Source organism: Ovis canadensis, chromosome 13, assembly GCF_042477335.2.
Source record: "Ovis canadensis isolate MfBH-ARS-UI-01 breed Bighorn chromosome 13, ARS-UI_OviCan_v2, whole genome shotgun sequence".
Taxonomy (NCBI): domain Eukaryota; kingdom Metazoa; phylum Chordata; class Mammalia; order Artiodactyla; family Bovidae; genus Ovis; species Ovis canadensis.
In genome coordinates, this window is record NC_091257.1 from 45,834,368 (window position 1) to 45,856,613 (window position 22,246).

Genomic DNA, 22,246 nt, shown 5'->3' on the forward strand with positions numbered 1-22,246 from the left:
CATCCAGCCATCTCATCCTCTGTTGTCCCCTTCTCCTCCTGCCCCCAATCCCTCCCAGAATCAGGGTTTTTTCCAATGAGTCAACTCTTCACGTGAGGTGGTCAAAGTATTGGAGTTTCAGCTTCAGCATCAGTCCTTCCAATGAACACTCAGGACTGATCTCCTTTAGGATGGACTGGTTGGATCTCCTTGCAGTCCAAGGGACTCTCAAGAGTCTTCTCCAACACCACAGTTCAAAAGCATCAATTCTGTATTCACGCATATATGTGGAATGTAGAAAAATGGTACAGGCGATCTTATTTGCAAAGCAGAAGTAGAGACAGATGTAGAGAACAAACCTACGGATACCAAGGGGAAATGGTGGGTAGGATAAACTGGTAGACTGGAATTGATATATATATATACACTATGTATATATTATATACTATGTATAAAATAGATAACTAGTGAGAACCTATTGTATACCACAGGGAAGGCTACTCCGTTCTCTGTGGGGATCTAAATGGGAAGGAAATCCAAAAAAGAGGGGATATATGTAAACATACAGCTGATTCACTTTGCTATACAGTAGAAACTACCACAACATTGTAAAGCAACCATACTCCAATGAAAACAAATCAAAAACTAGAGTGGATATATGAATAACTGATTCATTTTGCTGTACACCTGAAACTAATACATCACTATAAATCAACTACATTCCAATAAAAATTTTTTTAAGATACAGAAAATCAACAAAACCCCCAAAATGGTGCTTGGGAATTAGCCCAACAACTGGGGAAGAGAATAATGGAGAAAAACATCCATGAGAACTCAAGAATAGAAGAGCTTTTGGATCTCCATCTTCCTTGAGCTTTAAGCTCTACAGCAAAAACATACTTCAAAAAGGAATGGAGGATTAAAAAAAGGAATTGTAGCTTTGATATACTCAGCAGATTTAATACATGTCATCCAGTTCCTCCTAGTTTTTTTTTTAATCAGATTTTTAAGAGTTTCAGAGAAATTTATGGTTATCAAGTACAAAAAGGTTAAATATTAAGATGTCTGTAGCTTCTGCTGAATGTTAAAAATGGTCTACTGGAGAATTCCGTGCATCAGCCATGAGCCTGGGTGGGGGTCCTGGGAATTTGGGGGGAGGCGAGGACTCTCTCCTGGGGCTCCAGCTTTAGTTGCCTGATGGCCCCGTTGGGCCCTGAAGTCTCGGAGCAAAACTGTGGCTGTGGGTGGAGAGAGAAGAGCCTGTCACAACAGACCTTTTCATCCAAGAATCTCAAGTGTTTCATCTAGGAATCGCACCCACCAAACACTCCTGGAAGGTGTTAGTGCTAAGCACAGACGGAGGAAGTGAGGCGGAAGTAGAAGCATGAGGTGGAGGTGCCAGAGGCCCGGGGTTTCTGCAAAATCTGGCCTGGTGCTGCTCTTTGTCAGTTTCCGGTACAGGCAGACCCTGCTGTACTGGGCTTCAGAGAAATTGCGTTTTTTATAAATTGAAGATTTGCAGCAACCCGATGTAGAGCAAGTCTATTAGTGCCATTTTCCTAATAGCGGTATTTACTTTTTAATTTTTAGTTTTTTTGGCCATGCTATGTGGCATGTGAGATCTTAGTTCCCCAACCAGGTACTGAACCTGCGCCCCCCACATTGGAAGTGCAGAGACCTAACCACTGGACTGCCTGGGAAAAGTGAAAGTATTAGTTATGGACTGTAGACCCACCAGGCTCCTCTGTCCATGGGATTCTCCAGGCAAGAATACTGGAGTGGGTTGCCATTCCCTTATCCAGGGGATCTTCTTGACTCAGGGATTGAATCCAGGTCTCCTGCATTACAGGTGGATTCTTTACTGTCTGAGCCACCAGGGAAGCCTGGACTGCTAGGGAAGTTCCCCCAGATTTAAATAAAGGGGTGTGTGTGTGTATACATTTTTTTTAAACCATAATGCTATCACACTTTATGATGTCAACATGACTTTTATATGCACTGGGAAACTAAACATCATGGGACTCACTTTATTTAGGTATCTGCTTTATTGTGGGGTGCAGTGTGGTCATGATGTGGCCACATGATGACACTTGGGATCACAAAGGGAACACGTACTCAACAGTTATTTCAAATATTAGAAAACATCATTCTGTTACAAATGACTCAAACTGACCTATCTTTGCATGGAAAAATACTCCCCCTTGAATAGCTGTTAATCAAGAAGATTTCTGCCCAACATATATTGCCTGGAATGGTAAAAACAAGCCCCTCTTAGTCAGCCTACTGAATACCTACAGTGAGTTCATTTTTCCTCTCATAAATATTTCAGAAAGCTATTTTTAAAGTCTTATTTTTAAACACATATTAGTCCTTCCAATTTGTGGAGACATATTCTCTACTTTCACGTATGTAGAGCATAGCTCAGTCCAAAACAGGAGATTCACAAAGGTTAACTTTAAATTTTCTAGGAGCCACGTTAAAAAAGGAAAAAGAAATAGATGAAATCAAGTTTAGGAATATATTTAATTTAACCCAATAGATCCCAAACATGATCATTTCAATGGGTAATCTGTATCAACATGGTAAATGATCTATTTTATTCCTAATCTAAGGATAAATGATTTAGTAAGTATATCATATAAATTTAATGATTTCTTTTTTGGTTCTAAGTGTCTTTGAAATCCGGTGAGTATCTGAAAACCCTGATAGCATATCCCAACCAGACAAGCTGTAGTTCAAGGGCTCAAGAGTCACATGTTGTTAGCAGCTATCATGCTGCAAAACACAGATAGAGACCATTTGAAAATGGTGCAATCAAGCCACCTTTGTCCTTAGATGAAACACACTGTGAAAGCTGATGGACCCTTTCTCGACACATGGTTACTTTTAATGTCTTAAGAAAAGTAAGGATGGAAATATGTATATATGTTTTATAAATATACATAAAAGTGTATATATACATATTTTTAAGAGTTATCCCATTCACCTAGGGGTGTTCCAATATGTTTGTTTGTAGTAGTTATGAGTATGAGCCTGGAAAGGTCATCAGGCCGACAAACAGAACTCCTAAAGCCCGTGAACTTGGTGAGAGAAAAGTATAGTCAGTCCCCTTCTTCTCCAATGGAATAAAACATAAAAACAACTGTAAGGGCCAAAGAAACTCAGCACCAAGTAGATCTTCACTAAAAGGGGCTCAAGCAGCAGCAACAGCTCCAGACCATGTGCGTGCAAGAGTTTTGCTGCATCCCAGGCAAGCTGACTTCCTCACTGAGCTGCGTTCCATTCACTCATTTATTTGCCACGCCACATGGCATGCATGCAGGATCCTAATTCCCCAATCAGGCATCAAACCTGTTCCCTTGTAGTGGAAGCACACAGTCCTAACCACTGGTCTACCAGGGAAGTTCAGCCGTGCTCTTTTTTTTGTTTTTTTTTTTGTATCAGGGTATAGCCAATTAACAATGTTGTGACAGGTTCAGGTGAACAGTGAAGGGACTTAGCCATACACATACAAGTATCCATCCTTCCCCAAACTCCTCTCCCATTCAGGCTGCCACTGACTTTGAGCAGAATTCCCTATGCTACACAGTAGGTCCCTTAACCAATTTAAAATTGGTTATTCACTTTAAATATAGCTGTGTGTACATGTCTATCCCTTCACCCCTCAGCCTCGCTGCTTCCCCCTCATGAGCCCCTGTGGTGAGCTTCTATAAACCGACCCCACAGATCGGGGTGGGGCTCAGGGGACAGAGCAGGGTGAAGGGCCAGAGTCTGAATTTAGTATTTGCCGCTGAAAAAGAAGCGTACTGAGTGGAGTAAGTCAGAGAACGAGAAATATCGTTTGACATCCCTTATATGTGGAATCTAAAAAGAACTGATACACATGAACTTACTTACAAAATAGAAAGAGACTCACAGACTTAGAGAAAGGACTTATGGTTGCTGGGGGGAAGGGACAGGGAGTTTGGGATGGACATGTACATGCTGCTATATTTAAAATGGATAACCAACAGGTCCTACTGTATATAGCACATGGAACTCTGATCAATGTTATCTGGCAGCTTGGATGGGAGGGGAGTTTGGGGGAGAATGGATATACGTATACGGATGGCTGAGTCCCACAGCTGTTCACCTGAAACTATTAGAACATTGTTAATCAGCTATACCCCAACACAAATTAAAAAAATTTAAAACAGTTAAAAAAAAAAGGTTAAAAAAACAACTGGCAGCTGGGTAACCTTGGAGAACTTAACTTCTCTGAGTATGCTTTCTTATCTAGAAAATGGGATGGATGATAATAAGAGTACATAGCGCATAGGGTTGTTAGGAGGATGAAATAACCCAAAGTGCTTAGCAGGTACCCAACAGGTACTTAATCAATAAGACTTTTACATACAATGTGCTCTGAACTGGGCTTGTCCATTCTAAACTCAGCTGGAGCCACAAAGTTAGAAAATGCCTCATGGCTGCATGCCCAAGTTTTGCACAAGATGCAATCTCTTTCCAAAGAGATATTTTCTTAAATGCTACAATTTGTATGCTTGAGAAAACACACACACACACACACAAATGGCGAAGAACATAAGCTAGGGGCCTTGGATAGAAAACTATCAAAAAAGTTAGTCACTTTCTGAGCATGGTCCTCATCGAACATTAACACATAACCATGTTTTTCAATGACAAAGATGATCATGGAGGCTCTTCCTGGAGAAAGATGCAATCTCTTTTGCTCTGCCAGGGTTCTGAATGCGTGGCTCCCCAGCACCAATGGGAAAAATAAATAGGGGTATTGAATACATTTTCAGTCCTCCTCTTGCATCAGCCCTCCCATTCACAGGCTAAGCTGTTCTGGAATCTATTCAGAGGGGAACCACATTACATAAGACTCAATAATCTTAATGGTAACTCTGCAGTGAAAGTGTCATTTGTTGTAATGAACACTGATCATAAGTTAAGCCCTGAGCTACTCTCTCTGTTATTTTTCATTATACTGTTCCTTGCTCTGTTATATTTCAGGAGCACTGAGGGAATTCACTCAACTGTGTTTGCCAGTCAGCATTTCATTCCTCAGATTAGATTCTGCTAAGAGGCAATGGACCAATGTGCAAACTGATTCTTAAGGAAACACATCAGACGCTGGTTATAGGTTCTCTGCTGGTGCCCACAGGCACCTCCCCTTCCTCTTGGTTATATATCTCTTTAATTTACCATTTTTTCTATCTTCCACTCAATCCACAGCATCATTCTCCAGGCCCCAGTCTGATAGAGGATTAAAAACGTATCTCTGGATACTTGTCCTTCAAGAATGACTGTTCAATTCGACCACCAGAATACTGTTTCCAAAATCATCATCATCTCTCATTGAGCTCTCACTTGCAAACACCACTCTGCTTACACGACAATCACTGCCCTACCCCCCTCCCCACCCCTCGTTGCTTTAAAGGACACTAACTCCAAAAGGCACACCAGTGAGGGGAAGCTGGGATTTGCCCAAGTTTTAAAAACCCATTGTGAAAAATTCATCTTGTGTGTTGTATATGAAGCTAGGGTGTATGTGCTTCCATGGGCATCTGTGCTCTTGGAATTGCTTATAGGTTATAAGTAGGTTGTGAGTCCTTGGAGAGACCACATCACCACCATACCTCAAAGGTCAACAGCACAAACACTTGGAGACTGCGTGGGTTGGCCCTTGGTCAAGAACACTCGCAGGATTTACCACTCTTGCTGAGTGCATCTCCATCTGACACTGGGCACTATTACTATTCCTTAGACCACAGGTCTCTAACCTCTGGCATTCAATGCCTGATGACCTGAGGGGAGCTGATCAATAATAATAGAAAGTAAGTGAACATTATATGTAATGCACTTGAATGTGCTTGAAAACAGAGGAAGCAGCCCCACTGCCTGCTTTAGCACCCATTATTTTGGCTGGGTGCCCAAGGAAGTAGCCTGTGTATTTACTTCCTCTAACACAAGATGCTTTATTGACTATGCCAAAACCTTTGACTGTGTGGATCACAATAAACTGGGGAAAATTCTGAGAGAGATGGGAATACCAGACCACCTGACCTGCCTCTTGAGAAATCTGTATGCAGGGCAGGAAGCAACAGTTAGAACTGGACATGGAACAACAGACTGGTTCCAAATAGGAAAAGGAGTACGTCAAGGCTGTATATTGTCACCCTGCTTATTTAACTTATATGCAGAATACATCATGAGAAACAGTGGACTGGAAGAAACACAAGCTGGAATCAAGATTGCTGGGAGAAATATCAATAACCTCAGATATGCAGATGACACCACCCTTATGGCAGAAAGTGAAGAGGAACTAAAAAGCCTCTTGAGGAGAGTGAAAGAGGAGAGTGAAAAAGTTGGCTTAAAGCTCAACATTCAGAAAACAAAGATCATGGTATCTGGTCCCATCTCTTCATGGGAAATAGATGGGGAAACAGTGGAAACAGTGTCAGACTTTATTTTGGGGGGCTCCAATATCACTGCAGATGGTGATTGCAGCCATGAAATTAAAAGACACTTACTCCTTGAAAGAAAAGTTATGACCAACCTAGATAGCATATTGAAAAGCAGAGACATTACTTTGCCGACTAAGGTCTGTCTAGTCAAGGCTATGGTTTTTCCAGTGGTCATGTATGGATGCTGGACTGTGAAGAAGGCTGAGCGCCAAAGAATTGATGCTTTTGAACTGTGGTGTTGGAGAAGACTCTTGAGAGTCCCTTGGACTGCAAGGAGATCCAACCAGTCCATTTTAAAGGAGATCAGCCCTGGGATTTCTTTGGAAGGAATGATGCTAAAGCTGAAACTCCAGTACTTTGGCCACCTCATGCGAAGAGTTGACTCATTGGAAAAGACTCTGATGCTGGGAGGGATTGGGGGCAGGAGGAGAAGGGGATGACCGAGGATGAGATGGCTGGCTGGCATCACTGACTCGATGGACATGAGTTTGAGTGAACTCCGGGAGTTGGTGATGGACAGGGAGGCCTGGCGTGCTGCGATTCATGGGGTCGCAGAGTCAGACACGACTGAGTGACTGAACTGAACTGAACACGAGGTGCCAGGCCGGCCTTCTGCCCAGTGAAAGCTGCTCAGTCGTGTCCAACTCTTTGCAACCCCATGGACCATACAGTCCATGGAATTCTCCAGGCCAGAATACTGGAGTGGGCAGCCTTTCCCTTCTCCAGGGGATCTTCCTGACCCAGGAATCGAACCAGGGTCTCCTGCATTGCAGGCAGATTCTTTACCAACTGAGTTATCGGGGAAGCCCTGGCCTTCTGCCCGAAGACACAGCAAATCAACTCTGGAAGACTGCTGTTCCCAGACATATGGACACTTACTTACATATGGACATGTGCAGAATATGAACTGTCAACTACAAATTGACATTTGCCATCTACCTTTACAAGATTAAATCATGTGCTGCTGCAGCTGCTGATTTTCAATACCCCCGAAGGAGTCCAGGGTGGAGAGCAAAAATGACCCACTCAGTACTCAGGGAAAAACTGTCAGATCTTCAGAGAGTTATTAATAAATATGTTCAGGAGCTGATTTTATGAGCCCAATTCTGTATCTTCTTATATCTAGAAAAGCACTAAAATCCTTCATAGTGATGATTGCTCCCCAGGACTAACAGAAACCTTCTGTAAAAAAAAAAAAAGTATGTATTTGATTGCATGTACTCCCCCTCCACCAAAATCACATATATACCGACCTTCTCCTTTGCCATTTTGCAGCAATTTCTCAGAGTTATCTGAAATGCTGTCTCCCGGGCTATAGTCCTCATTTGCCTCATATAAAACTTAACTCACAGCTCTCACATTGTACTTTTTTAAAGTTGATTGACAATTTCTTAAAATTCTAGAGAAAAAGGAGAAACTCTGGCAGAAATCCAAACTATGTCTTCCTTCATTTTTAGACTTCTACATTTCACTTTTTAAAGAAACAGAAATATTTTACAACCCATTGAGAAATTCAAAAGAGAGGTGAAAAGAAAACTGCCAAGAGTCTCCTACTTAAACATAATTTCTACTAGTATTTGGGTAAATTTCTCTCAAGTTTTCATCTGAAGTATTTTTAATAAGTATATCAATAATCATATTGAAGTATATCAATAATCATAGTTTATAATTTTATAATTAGGTTTAGAATTTTATTTAAAAGTTAAGGCATCAGTATTTGCAACATAATTGCCATATATTAACAGGTTATCTTTGAATCCATATAACTGCCATACACTGACATGTTATCTATGAATCCACATAATTGCCACATATCGACAGGCTATCTATGAATCGCAATTAATATGAACATTTCTTTGCTTGAAGACAGCAGTGTGGCTTTGGGGAAGTCACTTAACCTCTCTAATCTTGTTTTTCTCATTGGAAAAAAAACCACAAAAAAGCGATGTGATATTAAGCAGCATCATTAGCCCTTCATGAAAGTTAAGAGATTGTACACTGAATGTAAGTAGAATTTACAAAAATGAAAGCCTCCACTGATGTGAACAATGGATAACACAGAAAATCGCTTCCCATTGGATTTTCTTAAAACAAAGCATATCTGCATATAAGCTGGAAACCCACAAGGAGCGTAGGGAAGATCCAGTCTTTCATTTATCAAGGAGAGTCCTTTGAGAACTGCTCAACAAGTCTCAGAGAAGGGACTCAGTGTACCCTAAGCAGGCATCAGGAATGGCCACAGCCACTTCCGTTTTGGAAGTAGAGGCGTTTCAGGCATAGGCACAAAAACGCTAAAACAAGATCTCAAAAACTGCAGCACTAGGACTTCCCTGGCGGTTCAGAGGTTAGGAGTCTGCCTTCCAGCGCAGGGGACACAGATTTGATCCCTGGCCAGGGAACTAAGGCTCCACATGCCACGGGACAACTAAGCCTACCCATCGCAACTACCGAGCTTATGTTCTAGAGGCTGTGCTCCACAGCTAGAGAAGCTCGCAAACACCAGAATGGAGACTCTGCACAGTCAAAAAAAAAAAACAAACAGTAAAACAAAAGGGACAAACTCCCCCTCAAGATTAAAAAAACAAAAACTGTAGCATATTTTAAATACACACAGTTACTAAACTAACCATTTAAGACAGGGACAACGATGACTGAACGCAAAACAATGGCCAACATGTAACACAGTGGCCCCTGACCAGGTACTACCCTGCCCTCCCCATGGGGCCCTTGGCAATATCTAGACACAACATCTTGTCACACCTGGGGTGTGCTACTGGCCTCTAGTGGTTAGAGACCAGGATGTTGCCAAACATGTTATACAGGATGGACTCCAACCACAGAGTCACCTGGACCCAAACAAAGGTTTCAATCGTATTGAAGTTGAGAAATCATAGTGCAAACAACTCGCAAGTAAAATTAAACCTTACTGAATGTTAAAGCCAGGGAGATATGGGTCTGTTTCCCTCATTCCACCTCAGTATCCCCTGCCCCCACAACCCCCTCAACCAATATCACATCTCCCCCACGTCACATCTTCCAAAGCTGTGAAGACTTTAAATTTTAATTATTATGCATTTTCTTTCATTGGTTATGATGCCAATCTATTGGTTAGAATATGCTAGGCAGATCTTTAAAAAGAAATGTAAGAATGTGAATTGATTTAAAGAAAAATATTAAATAAAAGAAAACTCCTATCTGGTTATGGCAAAATCACTCTTCCAGAAGAGCTCTCTGTGTTTATTTTGATTTTTGTAGAGATACCACTCATATGAAGCCACTGAACAGATTCAATTTGAGGCTAAGGATGACATGAAGTTAGTAAAATTCTCCAAGTTAACAAAATGTAAAGAAAAAACCCAGATCCACCCATTCCAAGGCTTCTTTTTCTCAGAATGAAGTCTGCTTGTAGTAATACTCAGGGATTTCAGAACCACAGCATTCCAAAGATGGAAACTGATCAGGACTTTATGAGTAATAGGCAGGGCTCTATAAAATAGTGAAAAAGTTTCTTAGTTGTCTAGGTTTACTAAAAAAGGCTTTTTATTAACTAAGGCTAGAGAGAGTTTACGCATATACACACAGGTGCAACATGAAGAAAAATTAGCATTCCATTGGAACAGATGTGTAAAGACAGAGTTCAGTGGCTGAGTTTGAGCAAGAAAAGCACATCAAACAGCTCCCTAGGGTGAGTTTGTATCTAAGAGAATAAGCTCTTATGAATGACCTTGACTCCACTCAAACATAAGTATTCTTGATCCAGAGCTCTGCTGGGATCATTTGAAGGAAATACTAACTATTCAAGAAAGTCTGACAGTCAAGGCATGGAAGCAATCTAAATGTCCATCGACAGATGAATAGAAAAAGAAGATATGCTACATATACACAATGGAATACTACTCAGTAATAAAAATAAGGAAATAATGCAACTCGCAGCATCACAGATGGACCTAGAAGTTATAACACTGAGGTAAGTCAGACAAGACAAATGTCATATGATACAGCTTGTATATGGCATCTAAAAAAATAGTACAAATGAACTTCTTTATAAGGCAGAAACAGATCCACAACACAGAAAACAAGTTTATGGCTACCAAAGGGGAAAGGAGGAGAGGGATGCATAAGGAGTCTGGGATTAACTTATACACAGTACCTAATACAAAATAGATACCAGCACAGACCTACTGTATAGTACAGGGAACTCTACTCAGTATTTCTGTAATAACTTATACAGGAAAAGAATCTGAAATACATATATATATATATATATATATATATATATAACTGAATCACTTTGCTGTACACTTGAAATTAACACACTGTAAATCAACTATGAAGCCCAGGTCCAGATGGCTTCACAGCTGAATTCTACCAAAAATTTCGAGAAGAGCTAACACCTATCCTACTCAAACTCTTCCAGAAAATTGCAGAGGAAGGGAAACTTCCAAACTCATTCTATGAGGCCACCATCACCCTAATACCAAAACCTGACAAAGATGTCACAAAAAAAGAAAACTACAGGCCAATATCTCTGATGAACATAGATGCAAAAATCCTCAACAAAATTCTAGCAATCAGAATCCAACAACACATTAAAAAGATCATACACCATGACCAAGTGGGCTTTATCCCAGGGATGCAAGGATTCTTCAATATCCACAAATCAATCAATGTAATTCACCACATTAACAAATTGAAAAATAAAAACCATATGATTATCTCAATAGATGCAGAGAAGGCCTTTGACAAAATTCAACACCCATTTATGATAAAAACTCTCCAGAAAGCAGGAATAGAAGGAACATACCTAAACATAATAAAAGCTATCTATGACAAACCCACAGCAAACATTATCCTCAATGGTGAAAAATTGAAAGCATTTCCCCTAAAGTCAGGAACAAGACAAGGGTGTCCACTTTCACCGCTACTATTCAACATAGTTCTGGAAGTTTTGGCCACAGCAATCAGAGCAGAAAAAGAAATAAAAGGAATCCAAATTGGAAAAGAAGAAGTAAAACTCTCACTGTTTGCAGATGACATGATCCTCCACATGGAAAACCCTAAAGACTCCACCAGAAAATTACTAGAGCTCATCAATGAATATAGTAAAGTTGCAGGATATAAAATCAACACACAGAAATCCCTTGCATTCCTATACACGAATAATGAGAAAGTAGAAAAAGAAATTAAGGAAACAATTCCATTCACCATTGCAACAAAAAGAATAAAATACTTAGGAATATATCTACCTAAAGAAACTAAAGACCTATATATAGAAAACTATAAAACACTGATGAAAGAAATCAAAGAGGACACTAATAGATGGAGAAATATACCATGTTCATGGATTGGAAGAATCAATATAGTGAAAATGAGTATACTACCCAAAGCAATTTACAAATTCAATGCAATCCCTATCAAGCTACCAGCCACATTTTTCACAGAACTAGAACAAATAATTTCAAGATTTGTATGGAAATACAAAAAACCTCGAATAGCCAAAGCAATCTTGAGAAAGAAGAATGGAACTGGAGGAATCAACTTGCCTGACTTCAGGCTCTACTACAAAGCCACAGTCATCAAGACAGTATGGTACTGGCACAAAGACAGACATATAGATCAATGGAACAAAATAGAAAGCCCAGAGATAAATCCACACACATATGGACACCTTATCTTTGACAAAGGAGGCAAGAATATACAATGGAGTAAAGACAATCTCTTTAACAAGTGGTGCTGGGAAAACTGGTCAACCACTTGTAAAAGAATGAAACTAGATCACTTTCTAACATCGCACACAAAAATAAACTCAAAATGGATTAAAGATCTAAATGTAAGATCAGAAACTATAAAACTCCTAGAGGAGAACATAGGCAAAACACTCTCAGACATAAATCACAGCAGGATCCTCTATGATCCACCTCCCAGAATTCTGGAAATAAAAGCAAAAATAAACAAATGGGATCTAATTAAAATTAAAAGCTTCTGCACAACAAAGGAAAATATAAGCAAGGTGAAAAGACAGCCTTCTGAATGGGAGAAAATAATAGCTAATGAAGCAACTGACAAACAACTAATCTCAAAAATATACAAGCAACTTATGCAGCTCAACTCCAGAAAAATAAATGACCCTATCAAAAAATGGGCCAAAGAACTAAATAGACATTTCTCCAAAGAAGACACACGGATGGCTAACAAACACATGAAAAGATGCTCAACATCACTCATTATTAGAGAAATGCAAATCAAAACCACAATGAGGTACCACTTCACACCAGTCAGAATGGCTGCGATCCAAAAATCTGCAAGCAATAAATGCTGGAGAGGGTGTGGAGAAAAGGGAACCCTCCTACACTGTTGGTGGGAATGCAAACTAGTACAGCCACTATGGAGAACAGTGTGGAGATTCCTTAAAAAATTGCAAATAGAACTACCTTATGACCCAGCAATCCCACTGCTGGGCATACACACCGAGGAAACCAGAATTGAAAGAGACACATGTACCCCAATGTTCATCGCAGCACTGTTTATAATAGCCAGGACATGGAAACAACCTAGATGTCCATCAGCAGATGAATGGATAAGAAAGCTGTGGTACATATACACAATGGAGTATTACTCAGCGGTTAAAAAGAATTCATTTGAATCAGTTCTGATGAGATGGATGAAACTGGAGCCGATTATACAGAGTGAAGTAAGCCAGAAAGAAAAACACCAATACAGTATACTAACACATATATATGGAATTTAGGAAGATGGCAATGACGACCCTGTATGCAAGACAGGGAAAGAGACACAGATGTGTATAACGGACTTTTGGACTCAGAGGGAGAGGGAGAGGGTGGGATGATTTGGGAGAATGACATTCTAACATGTATACTATCATGTGAATTGAATCGCCAGTCTATGTCTGACGCAGGATGCAGCATGCTTGGGGCTGGTGCATGGGGATGACCCATAAAGATGTTATGGGGAGGGAGGTGGGAGGGGGGTTCATGTTTGGGAATGCATGTAAGAATTAAAGATTTTAAAATGTAAAAAATAAAAAACTAAAAATGTAAATCAACTATGTTTCAATTATTAACAATAAAAAAATACAGTCCATGAAGAAGCACAGTGGGCTTCAGACTTCTGGACTCCAGGCTCCTGCATGAAAAGAGACACAGCCCTCTTTTAGGTGGTTTAACACAACCGTTCACCTGCAGATACAACTCGGCAATCTGAGTTTCTGAGTGTGAAATTAAGAGAAGATTGCAAATTGGACTACAATTCGAGCTTGGGTTAAAAAAAAAACTGGGAAAATTAACAGATGAATCAAGCAAAGTCAAAAGCACATTACAACTTTATCTTCATTTAACCCATCTGTAACTGCAAGTGATTCAAGGAACTAGAGTTCAATGGTTAGTAACACCTCAATGGTGAGACTTAAGAGTGTGAAGACCTGGGCGCAGCTTTGGAGGTGCTTCATACTAAGCCCCTTGATCTAAGCCTAACTTATGCTGGGAACATGCAGCACGTTCAGCTCCTCCAAGCAGCACCCCCACCTCCAGCTCAGGGAACCAGGTCCCTGAAGGAAGCCACCTCTGTGTGTTGGAGGAGATGTCAGCAGCGCCAACAGAGGGACACTATGGACGCTGCATCACTGTGCAGCTGGAACCTTTCTGATGGTCCAGGGGTTAGGACTCAGTGCTTTCACTGCTGGGGCCCAGGTTCAATCCCTGGTTGGGGAGCTAAGATCCCACATACCACACAGCTCAGATAATAAAAGAATAAATATATAACTGTGCAGCAGTTGGTGGGAGACAGAGTGCTAGACAGCAGAAGCGTCATGCCAGCAAGATGCCCGTTACTTCCTCTTCCTCTGTCTCCATGGGCTGCCCACTGCCCACCTCCCATTGGAAAGCTGGTCCCTTCTCTTCAGAGCCTACTGTAGTCATCCTAACTCTTTCTGCCCATGATGGGCATTTCTTCCTCTGAACTCCCAAACTTCCCAGTCTGTGGAGTGGTCCTCGATCTCCTGTCCACCCCACCATAGCTGGGTATACAATATTCCCCCATCATTCACCCTGGCTGGCTCCTAAGATCCGGCAGACGGGGCGCACCTGGATACAGTAAGTCCCCTACATATGAATTTTCAACTTGCAAACTTTCAAAGATGCGAACATGCATTCCATCAACCTCAGGTGTGAGTCAAAGTGCAGCTTGCCCTCCATCTCATGTTGCTGCCAACCCTTCAGCCCTACAATCTCCCACCTCTTCTCTCTCCTCCAGTAACTCTTCTCGCCTGTTCACTTGATGTCAGCCCCTATGTGCCAGCTGTTGTGCTGTTCAAGGTACTATACTGTAAGATTAAAATTGTTTTATTTTATGTGTTTTTTTAAAATGTATCCTTTGTGTGAAAAGTATTATAAACTATATTTCAGTACAATATAGCCAACTGTATTAGTTGGGTACCTAGGCTAACTTTGTTGGACTTACAACAAATTAGACTTAACGAATGTGCCTTTAGAATGGAACTCGTTCGTGTGCAGGGAATTTACTATAGTTTCAAAGAGCTCCCTTCCCCCTGCACTGCCATCCTCCTCTTAAGCCACCAATAACTCCCCAGAGCCTGCCTTTATTTCACTGTCCTGAAATTCTGGCTCTCTGGGTCGGTGTGAACACCTCAATTAGGTGGAGGTCCTGAAGGCAAAAAAGGACATCTTATAAATCTCTGTCCACACACATGGGTCCCGAACACACAAAGTATACTTAATACCTAATTGCTTATGGGCCGATTGATTAAATCGGCTCAGACTTAACTCCCTTCACAGGTTCGTACGAAGAAATATACCAAGAAACTGAAGGATACAGCTGGCTTCCTAATTAATATTAGTCACTTGGCACTTCTTAATTAAGAACTCTAAAATAAAGACCCACCTTTCTACTGTGCCAAGTAGGTACCACCTTCATTAGTATGAAAGGGCTGTAACCACAACTTCATTTTTATGTTCTTTTCTCTGCCCTGCCAGATGGGAACACTGGCTGTACAGTATTTATTAATATAATAAACAAAGACAAATGCGGCAGCTTGGGGGAAATTCAGGCAGAATTAGTCAACTGCACATCTTCTGGACCAGCTTTATGTAGAAGATGGAGGAAGCCTTCTCTTGTTCTGAGATAAAGTGGACCGGACTTGACGTAGGAGGTGAGCTGTCCCTCTCAGTCACCACCTGTGGAAGGCTTCTTGATTTGGGACAAAGGGATAAAAACAACTACATAGCAGGGCTGTTGTGGACCTCAGATAATATCAGCAAAGCACCTGGACACAGAAGACAGCAAGCGATGGGTTTCCAACTCACCTCAATAAGCCCTTTTCCTCTTGACATCATACTCCTAAGAAAAGGCCCATAAACCTCACACGAGCTCTCATGTGGCAATGCTGGCCTGTATCCATGTGCTGGGGAAGATGGAGCCAGAGGGTTAAAAGTAGGATTTTGGAGTTGGATAGCACAGTCTGAATCTCAACTCCACTATCTGGCCACATACGTGACTTTGGGAAAACTACTGATGCTTCCAGTTGGCACGTGTGAAAGACAGGGATGAAACACAGTCCCCTTGCTCAGTGGGGTGACAACGACCCTCTGTGGACTTCCTAAAAATCCGTCAGGGTGTCTGTGGTTGTCTTAATGACTGAGGACTCTACTGGTATTTACTGGATGAAAGTTTTGGAAGACAGGTGTCTTTGGAGAAGCAGGCTAGACCTGCAACATCATGGTCTCCCAGGCTTCATGACCTCCTGGTGTCCACTGGACCTTCATGTAGATGGGAAACCCTTTACGTATAAACACAAAGTATACATTTTCTGCCCAGCATCAATGTACACCAGACAGTCCAGTGTGCAATTTTTGTACAAATCAAGGTGGGAATATATCTTTTATACGTGTTTTGGAGCTTTATCAAGAACTGTTCACCATCTCGGATAACCCTAATCGCATTTCCCACATGGAGGTGATTTACGGTATGTGAGCAAGCTAGCATGTCACATCTCTATAGGTCTGGAGATTCAGAGAGAATTTCCAGGTAGAGATGCAGATATCTGACTACTGCTTCCTCACCCCCAGTACTCAGGAGCAGGTGGTTATACATGGAAGTACTCAACAGTAAGCAACAATAAGCTGTATTCCTTGTATTTCTCTATCCTGTTACAGTTGGGGAATTACAATGACTTAACTGCACTACATGTGGAACAGGTTATGTTACTGACTAAATCCGGTTCAGGATTTCAGCAGCACTGACAAAGACACTGGTTCAGCAAGGTTCTGAGCGACTGGAGATACAGTGTCCATTCTCAGAGGGTCCCAGGTAGCTGGAAACAGAGTACTGGGCTCAGAACTCAGCCTATAGTAACTGCTCAAGAAACATTAGTTACTATCAGTCGCATTAACAGTACCACCTCTCATGGCTTAAGTAACTGCTGCCATACAGTGTAATTGCAATTTCTTGTCTCGTTTTCCAGGTACTTCATCCAGAGGTGAGACAGGCAACAGCGAAGGGCATTCTTCTCTGCATCAGAGGGAGACTAATCAAGTGTGGCAAGATGCCCAGAAGGGAGAGAGATTTTTCCCAATAGCTCTGACACGCACAGAGTACACTTCATTAGCCTGTCTATTACAAAGCACTTAAGACACATATTTATTGACAGCAATCTGCCAATTGATTAAACATCTCAATATATGAAGCTGACTCCACATTAATTAGCAGTTGGGAGAACATGGTCCTTGAAGTTAGTATGGATAGTTTTGGAAATCCTTGCCACACTTCCACTTGCTTTAACCTTCTGTGAAATAGCAACACAGGATCCAAGAGTGAATTGTCGTCCATGTCAGAGCCCAAAGATGTGCACACACCTGTTAACACGCTCACAGGCTAACATTTCACAGATCTGAATCTCACTGTAGTCCATTTATGTTCTGTACATATGCTAATTTTTTTTCAATAGGAAATCTTAAAGACTCCACTGAACACACAATTTCACTTCCTCTTTGCAAGCTAACATTTGATTTTTACTTGTTAGAACAAACTGAGGGCAAAGAAAAGTTACATTTTTTACTCTGTGTTCTACAACATTTTGTGCATTTAAGGAACAGCCGCAGGAGACAGGTAGAAAAGGCATTCATCCTGGCATACTGTGTTTTGTTCTTAACAATTCTGAGTAATTATTTTATACAACACACGTGATTTTTTACTGTGGAGCTGCGTGATAAGAAATGTGAACTTTCAGGTGAAAAAGAGTCCAAGAGCCCTGCAGTAAGCTCAAAAGAAGACCCTTGAGAAGTTTGGTGTGTAACTAAGCTTTTACTTTCTCTCTTTTTACTAATTCTTACTCTTTACTAACTGGACTTGCTTGTTTGCATATCCAAACAATCTGGAATGATTTTTTTTTTTCCCAAAGGAAAAGGTCTTCCTCAGCTATATAAAAAGCAAGATCCATGGAAAAAGCTTTTTAACTTTTCAGCTTCTTTTTGTGTTCAGGTCATTTTAGTTTCTTCTGAGTGTCACATTCTTCAGTATCTTTTTTTTAAAATTATTTTTAAATTTAATTTTACTTTATTTTACTTTACAATACTGTATTGGTTTTGCCATACATCAACATGAACCCACCACCGGTGTACACAAGTTCCCAATCCCAAACCCCCCTCCCACCTCCCTCCCTACACCATCCCCCTGGGACATCCCAGTGCACCAGCCCCAAGCATCCTGTATCCTGCATCGAACCTAGACTGGTGATTCGTTTCTTACATGATTTACATGTTTCAATGCCATTCTCCCAAATCATCCCACCCTCTCCCTCTCCCACAGAGCGAGTGTCATATTCTTCAGTATCTTATATGTACCTGTTTCTCAAATGCTTCACTCTTGCCCACAGCACCATGAAGGTGGCTATCATGACTCGACATGTTAGTGTTTTCCTTACCTAGCAATCCAGGGATCATCTGGGGGCCCCACTAACCACATAAAGCTCCCAAATGTCAGTGCACACAGGAGTCGCCCAGTAATCTGTTCACATGCAGAACCCGATTCAGTGGGCTTGGAGTAGAGCCCAAGATTCTGCATTTCTGACCAGCTACCAGATGATGCCAGTGCCGCTGGTCAGGTGGTGATACCCGAGTCTCACACAGCCAGAGGATCATTTTATTTTTAATTCTTTTTCTGGCCACATCTTGCAGCATGTGGGATCTTGGTTCCCAGACCAGGGATTGAACCTGCACCCTCTGCAGGGAAAGCATGGAGTCTTAACCACTGGACAACCAGGGAAGTCCCAGGATCGTGTCATTTTAATTAGTGAAGCTCTACGAGTAGACCATTAGCATGAAGATGATCTGGGAACACTGCAGCTCCTGTCCATAGTTAAACAAAATACTCAATAATGGGAAATAAAAAGAAGGCTCCAATAGTACATGTCTTCAAAGTGATCCCATGAATAGCTTCAAACTTATCCCGCCCACTATGCACTCACCAATTATTGAACCTTCCCTGTGGGACATGCCTGTGGCTACAAATGTAATAAGAACATTAGTCGAGTGGTTCTTTGAACCATATAAAAGACCCAATTCAATCAAATTCCATTTTAATGTTCAGGAGGTGTGAACTTGAAGAGTTACTTAATCTCTGAGTTCTGACGCCCTGATCTGCACAACAAGGGGTACAGTGTGTACAAGGGTAACAACAGAACCTCCCTCCTAAGTTTATGGTGAAGGTCAAATGAAATCATGTCCATTAATCTGGACATGTCATTACTCAATAAATGGCAGTTGTAATTACTGAAACACTGCAACTGTACCTTAGGCAGCTCAGATGATGATATTCTTGAAACTCATCTTATACAAAATGGATAAAAAAGTTCAGTTGGGGTTTTCTTCCCTATCTTGGTAACAAACATCTACTTCTGCTTTCACTGACTATCTCTAAAGCCTTTGACTGTGTGGATCACAACAAACTGGGGAAAATTCTTAAAGAGATGGGAATACCAGACCCCCTGACCTGGCTCCTGAAAAATCTGTATGCAGGTCAAGAAGCAATAGTTAGAACGGGACAGGGAACAATGGACTGGTTCCAAATTGGGAAGGTAGTACATCAAGGCTGTCTACTGTCACCCTGCTTATTTAACTTTATGCAGAGTACCTCATGCGAAATGCCGGGTTGGATGAAGCACAAGCTGGAATCAAGATTGCCAGGAGAACTATCATTAACCTCAGATATGCTGATGACACCATCCTTATGGCAGAAATTGAAGAGGAACTAAAAAGCCTCTTTATCAAAGTGAAAGAGGGGAGTGAAAAAGCTGGCTTAAAACTCATCATTCAAAAAAATAACATCATGGCATCCAGTCCCATCACTTCATGGCAAATAGATGAGGAAACAATGGAAACAGTGACAGACTTTATTTTCTTGGTCTTCAAAAATCACTGCAGATGGTGACTGCAGCCATGAAATTAAAAGACAGTTGCTCCTTTGAAGAAAAGCTATGACCAACTTAGACAGCATATTAAAAAGCAGATATATCACTTTGCTGACAAAGGTCATAGTCAAAGCTATGATTTTTCCAGTAGTCATGTATGGATGTGAGGGTTTGACCATAAGGAAAGCTGAGCACCGAAGAATTGATGCTTTTGAACTGTGATGTTGGACAAGACTCTTGAGAGTCCCTTGGGCTACAAGGAGATCAAACCAGTCAATCCTAAAGGAAACCAATCCTGAATATTCACTGGAAGGACTGGTGCTGAAACTGAAGCTCCAATACCTTGGCCACCTGATGCAAAGAACTGACTCATTGGAAAAGACTCTGATGCTGAGAAAGATTGAAGGCAGGAGGAGAAGGGGACGACAGAAGATGAGATGACTGAATGGTATCGCCAACTTGATGGACATGAATTTGAGCAAGCTCTGGGAGTTGGTAATGGACAAGGAAGCCTGGCATTGCAGTACATGGGATTGCAAACATTCAGACATGACTGAACTGAACTGACTTGGTAACAAAATCATTGGTTTAAACCTTAAAATGGCTGGGTTGTTACCCACTCAAGTAGAAAAGCATAGATTTTCAAAGTGACCTAAACTCACTTTGTTTAAGCATCCTGTTTCTTTTTTTAATCTTAAAAAATCATATTAACACAACACATTTGCACTCAGGAAAACATATAATCACGATTCAAGAAATTTTTAATAGCCTACAGTCATCCTTATGGGGGGGGGTCCTATTTAAAATTTGTTAGAAATATTCATTTAATACATTTAACAAACATTTATCTTTGTGCCCCAGATCTAGTTTTTATATAGAAGATCACTGGCTTTAAGAACCTCACAGTAGAAAGGGAACTTCAAATTCCTAATAGGTCATTAAAAAACTGCATCACAGAGAAAATTCAATTCTGATGTAGTCATAGGCAAATACTTCATGATCCACTACAGTAAAAGCAACTGGTTTCACAGATGAGAAATTGGGACTTGGTTGCAGCAGATGAGTTGGCCACAGCACCCAGAGATGATCAGTGGCAGAAATGCACTCGAAACTGACTTGAAGCTCCGATCCAGGCTCTCTCCAGATTAACTGCGTCACTCCCTGCAGAGTCACCCAGAAGGTGTCAAACCAAAATGACAGAATCCAGAGACACCTCCCTGATGAAACTGCTGATGTTAGGAGGTGGGTTTGTTTTTTTTAATATTCGACAAACTAGGGGGTGCAAAGTCCTCATTCTTGTGTCCACTTAAAAAAAAGGACATGTCCTCCCAGCTGGAAAAAAAAATAACAGCCCTTGGGCTGTATGAACTTGGCCCGTATATGCTCTACCTCTGTGGAAACTGCTGGTGTGAGAGGGCATAATGCCGCCCAGTTGCTGGAATACATTGCGGGCAAGGGAACCCCTAAGGGTGGGGCCCGCACTTTCTTCACAGTGATGATGAGATTGCATCTCTATATCCTCTAATACTCAGCAAGTTTCTGTGAACCAGTTAGTGAGTGAAAGAGTGTGCAAAGAAAGAAACACAGAAACTCCTGAACAAATCCCAGTGTTCGTGCTATGGGCTTGGTACCTGCCTTCCTTACTTCTCACAACGGAGCCAAACTGAGCCAGTCTCTCCGTCTGCCAGGTTGAGCTCTGCTCTGCACAGCTTCTGGTGAGCAGAACTAGGCTCTGAGTCTTTTTAAACACTGGGGGCTTTCCTCCCTGGCTCATGAGAGGGAGAAAGAAGTGCTGAACTGCTGCATGGTGAGAACTAAAATTATGAGGAAGACATAGTAAAAGGCACAGACAAATGAGATTTATTAAGTACAATTCCTTTAAACATCCCATTCACCTTAGCTTGCATTTGTACCTTGGAAGCAAGAAAATGCATCAGGAAATCCAGCCCAAGGTGCAACTGGAGAAAAACGGCAGGGACTTTAAAATTGTCTTTATCACAGACCTGGGTTCTGAACCACACCTTGTTTCATGCTTCTGTCTCTGCATCTGTGTCAATCTCCCCCTGAGAAATGAAGCCCTGTGAAGAGTAGTTCATGAGGAGGGGCTCGCTGCACTGCTGCAAACTCAGGTGAAACTGAAAAAAGAAGTTTATATTTCTGTCAGATAATCTTATCTGATGATTAAGGGCTGAGATGTGACATTAACTAAAGTGTTTAAAAATTGTTATTTTAAATCAGCTATCTAATGTAACAAGAAATTATGAACCATTTAACTTTCCTGGAGGGGAAAAAATGTATTGAAACTATTTCTGCAATTTTCCAGAAGTATTTATGGGTGTCCACCCCTGTGGTGCTACTG

The 22,246-nt window shown here is 41.2% G+C and overlaps 1 protein-coding gene across 4 annotated transcripts in view; it reads right to left on the reverse strand.

Annotated features, from left to right (window-relative positions):
• RSU1 (Ras suppressor protein 1) overlaps positions 1–22,246 on the reverse strand; it is a 208,348-nt gene that overhangs the window by 15,805 nt on the left and 170,297 nt on the right. Inside the window, exon 9 of one of the 4 annotated variants that reach the window (XM_070289260.1) lies at positions 21,725–22,022. The exons of the other annotated variants lie outside the window; for them this stretch is intronic. Within the exon in view, the coding sequence (XP_070145361.1) occupies positions 22,013–22,022 (10 nt within the window). The 3' untranslated portion in view covers positions 21,725–22,012. Of the gene's footprint in view, positions 1–21,724; positions 22,023–22,246 lie in introns of those variants that run through there. 4 annotated transcript variants of the gene reach the window in all.